The sequence below is a fragment of the Manacus vitellinus genome, unplaced genomic scaffold, assembly GCF_001715985.3.
Source record: "Manacus vitellinus isolate BGI_N305 unplaced genomic scaffold, ASM171598v3 scaffold_121_pilon, whole genome shotgun sequence".
NCBI lineage: Eukaryota > Metazoa > Chordata > Aves > Passeriformes > Pipridae > Manacus > Manacus vitellinus.
In genome coordinates, this window is record NW_021938903.1 from 457,035 (window position 1) to 460,804 (window position 3,770).

Genomic DNA, 3,770 nt, shown 5'->3' on the forward strand with positions numbered 1-3,770 from the left:
CACTGGAGCCACGAGGAATGCTGGAGACACCAGGAGCCCTGGAGGCGCTGGGGATGCTGGAGGCGCTGGGGACGCTGGAGGCGTCAGGGACGCTCCTGGAGGCACCGGGGATACCGGAGGCGCAGGGGATACTGGAGGAACTGGAGACACCGGGAGCACCCATATCCTCAGGGACAGCGGGAGCGCCGCGGATACCGGACACACCAGGAACACTGACGTCCTCTCAGACAGCAAGAGCGCCGGGGCCATGCTGAGCACTGGGGGGGCTGGGGGCACTGGGGGCACCCCAGTCCTCAGGGACATCAGGGATACTGGATGCACTGGGGAGACTGGGAGAGACACTGGAAGCACCGGGAAAGTCCCCAGGAGCAGCAGAGACACTGGACATAATGAGGTGACTGGGAAAATCCCCAGGGACACTGAGAGCACCAGAGAAGTCCCCAGGGACACCAGGAACTCTGGGAATACTGGGCATGCTGGGGGCACCAACATCCCCGGGGACACTGACAGCACCAGGGAAGTCCCCAGGGACACCCAGAACACTGGGAATACTGGACACACTGGGTGCACCAACATCCCCAGGGACACTGAGAGCACCAGCAAAGTCCCCAGGGACACTGGGAATACCGGACATGCTGGGGGCAACAACATCCCCAGGAACACCAGGAACACTGGGAATACCAGACACACTGGGGACACCAGTGGCACAGGGGACACGATGGGCTCCAGGGCTGTTGAGGCCCCCCAGATCAGGGCAGCCCCCGGACCCCCCATGCTCCGCCCCCGCCGGAGCCCCAATACGGCACCGCAGTTCCAGCCTTCCAGCTATCAGGCCACGGTGGAGGAGAACCGGCCCGCGGGGACGCCGGTGACACAGGTGACGGCGCAGGACCCTGATGAGGGCGAAGCAGGGCGGCTGCTCTACGCCATGGCCGCGCTCTTTGACAGTCGCTCCGACGCCCTGTTCGCCATGGACCCCGTGACAGGCGCCGTCACCACAGCAGCGCCGCTGGACCGCGAGAGCAAGAGCACCCACGTGTTCCGCGTGACAGTGGCCGACCACGGCGCGCCCCGGCGCAGCGCCATGGCCACGCTCACCATCACCGTGGGCGACGCCAACGACCACGACCCGTCCTTTGAGCAGCCTGAGTACCGTGAGAGCGTGCGGGAGAACCTGGAGGTGGGCTACGAGGTGCTGACCGTGCGTGCCACTGATGGCGATGCCGGACCCAATGCCAACGTGCTCTACCGGCTCCTCAATGCCGGCAGCGCCAACGAGGTCTTCGAGATCGACCCCCGCTCCGGCGTCATCCGCACACGCGGCCCTGTGGACCGGGAAGCGGTGGATGCCTTCGAGCTGCTGGTGGAGGCGGCAGACCAGGGCCAGGAGCCCCGCAGTGCCACGGCCACCGTGCGCATCGCGGTGGAGGACGACAATGACAACGCGCCGCAGTTCAGCGAGCGGCGCTACGTGGCACAGGTGCCCGAGGATGTGGTGCCCAATGCAGCCGTGCTGCGGGTGACGGCCACTGACCGCGACAAGGGCAGCAACGCCCTGGTGCACTACAGCATCGTCAGCGGCAACACTCGTGGCCACTTCTACATCGATGCCCAGACGGGCGCCCTGGATGTCATCACTCCCCTGGACTTCGAGGTCACCAAGGAGTTCACACTGCGCATCCGGGCGCAGGATGGCGGCCGCCCGCCCCTCTCCAACATCAGTGGGTTGGTCACTGTGCAGGTGCTGGACGTCAACGACAATGCCCCCATCTTTGTCAGCACGCCCTTCCAGGCCACCGTGCTGGAGAACGTCCCTGTGGGCTACTCCGTCATCCACGTGCAGGCCATCGATGCCGACTCAGGGGACAATGGCCGGTTGGTTTACACCCTGCTGGAGACCGGCGCTGGCTTCCCCTTCACCATCAACAATGGCACCGGCTGGATCGTGGTGGCCTCCGAGCTGGACCGGGAGGCCATGGACTTCTACAGCTTTGGCGTGGAGGCGCAGGACCAGGGGACACCCCCCATGGCCTCCACGGCCAGTGTCAGTGTCACCATCCTGGATGTCAATGACAACAGCCCCGAGTTCACCCAGAGGGAATATGGTGCCCGCCTCAACGAGGACGCGGCAGTGGGGACAAGTGTCCTCACCGTGTCTGCTGTCGACCGCGACGCCAACAGCGTCATCACTTATCAGATCTCCAGCGGCAACACCCGCAACCGCTTCTCCATCACCAGCCAGAGCGGTGGGGGGCTCATCTCACTTGCCCTGCCCCTGGACTACAAGCTGGAGCGACAGTACCTGCTCACTGTCGCAGCGTCCGACGGAACCCGCCAGGACACCGCCCTGGTGGTCGTCAACGTCACCGACGCCAACACCCACCGTCCTGTCTTCCAGAGCTCCCACTACACCGTCAACATCAACGAGGACCGACCGGTGGGCACCACGGTGGTGGTGATCAGCGCCACGGATGAGGACACCGGGGAGAACGCCCGCATCACCTACCTGATGGAGGACAGCATCCCCCAGTTCCGCATCGCCGCCAACACTGGCGCCGTCACCACCCAGATGGAACTGGACTACGAGGACCAGGTGTCCTACACCTTGGCCATCACAGCGCGGGACAATGGCATCCCCCAGAAATCCGACACCACCTACCTGGAGATCCTGGTGAGCGATGTCAACGACAACGCACCGCAGTTCCTCCGCCACTCCTACCAGGGCTCCGTCTACGAGGATGTCCCTGCCTTCACCAGCGTTCTGCAGGTCTCCGCCACTGACCGCGACTCTGGGCTCAACGGCAGGGTCTTCTACACCTTCCAGGGGGGTGACGACGGTGATGGTGACTTCATCATTGAGTCCACCTCAGGCATCGTCCGCACTCTGCGCCGCTTGGACCGGGAGAATGTGCCGCTCTACTCCCTGCGGGCCTTTGCCGTCGACAAGGGGGTGCCAGCACGACGGACTCCAGTGGAGATCCAGGTGACGGTGCTGGACGTCAATGACAACCCACCTGTCTTCGAGCGTGACGAGTTCGACATCTTCGTGGAGGAGAACAGCCCCATCGGGCTGGTGGTGGCCCGGATCACAGCCACCGACCCCGACGAGGGCACCAACGCCCAGATCATGTACCAGATCGTGGAGGGCAACATCCCGGAGGTCTTCCAGCTGGACATCTTCTCCGGGGAGCTCACAGCACTGGCCGACTTGGACTACGAGGCCAAGGCCGAGTACGTCATGGTGGTCCAGGCCACGTCGGCGCCGCTGGTCAGCCGGGCCACCGTGCACGTGCGGCTGCGCGACGCGAACGACAACAGCCCCCAACTGAAGAACTTTGAGATCCTCTTCAACAACTACATCACCAACCGCTCCGGGAGCTTCCCTGGCGGTGTCATCGGCCGCATCCCAGCCCACGACCCTGACGTGTCCGACCGCCTCACCTACGCCTTCGAGCAGGGCAACGAGCTCAACCTGGTGCTACTGGACCCCCAGAGTGGGGAGCTGCGGCTCAGCCCCGCCCTGGACAACAACCGCCCGCTGGAGGCCGTCATGAGGGTCTCCGTGTCCGGTAGGACCCCTGCCCAGGGGGGTGGGCTGGGCACAGGAGGTGGGGAGGTTTGGGGTTGCTATGGGGTCTCCCCACACCGTTTTGGCTGCCCCCACCCTTCAGATCGGAGCGGGGGGGCTGATGTGCATTGGGGTCCTGCCAACCCACTGAGGTGTTTTGGGGCCCCACCCATCTTGGCTGCTCTCACCCTCCAGATCCAGG

The 3,770-nt window shown here is 64.7% G+C and overlaps 2 protein-coding genes across 2 annotated transcripts in view; both read left to right on the forward strand.

The window, feature by feature from the left end:
• SARS1 (seryl-tRNA synthetase 1) overlaps positions 1-254 on the forward strand; it is a 22,269-nt gene extending 22,015 nt beyond the window's left edge. Inside the window, exon 8 of the mRNA XM_029965880.1 lies at positions 9-254. Within this exon, the coding sequence (XP_029821740.1) occupies positions 9-254 (246 nt within the window). The remainder of the gene's footprint in view (positions 1-8) is intronic.
• A 312-nt stretch (positions 255-566) lies between these two features.
• Positions 567-3,770, forward strand: part of LOC103765253 (cadherin EGF LAG seven-pass G-type receptor 2-like) — a 22,386-nt gene continuing 19,182 nt past the window's right edge. The window contains exon 1 of the mRNA XM_029965881.1: positions 567-3,567. Coding sequence (XP_029821741.1) covers positions 719-3,567 — 2,849 coding nt within the window. The 5' untranslated portion in view covers positions 567-718. The remainder of the gene's footprint in view (positions 3,568-3,770) is intronic.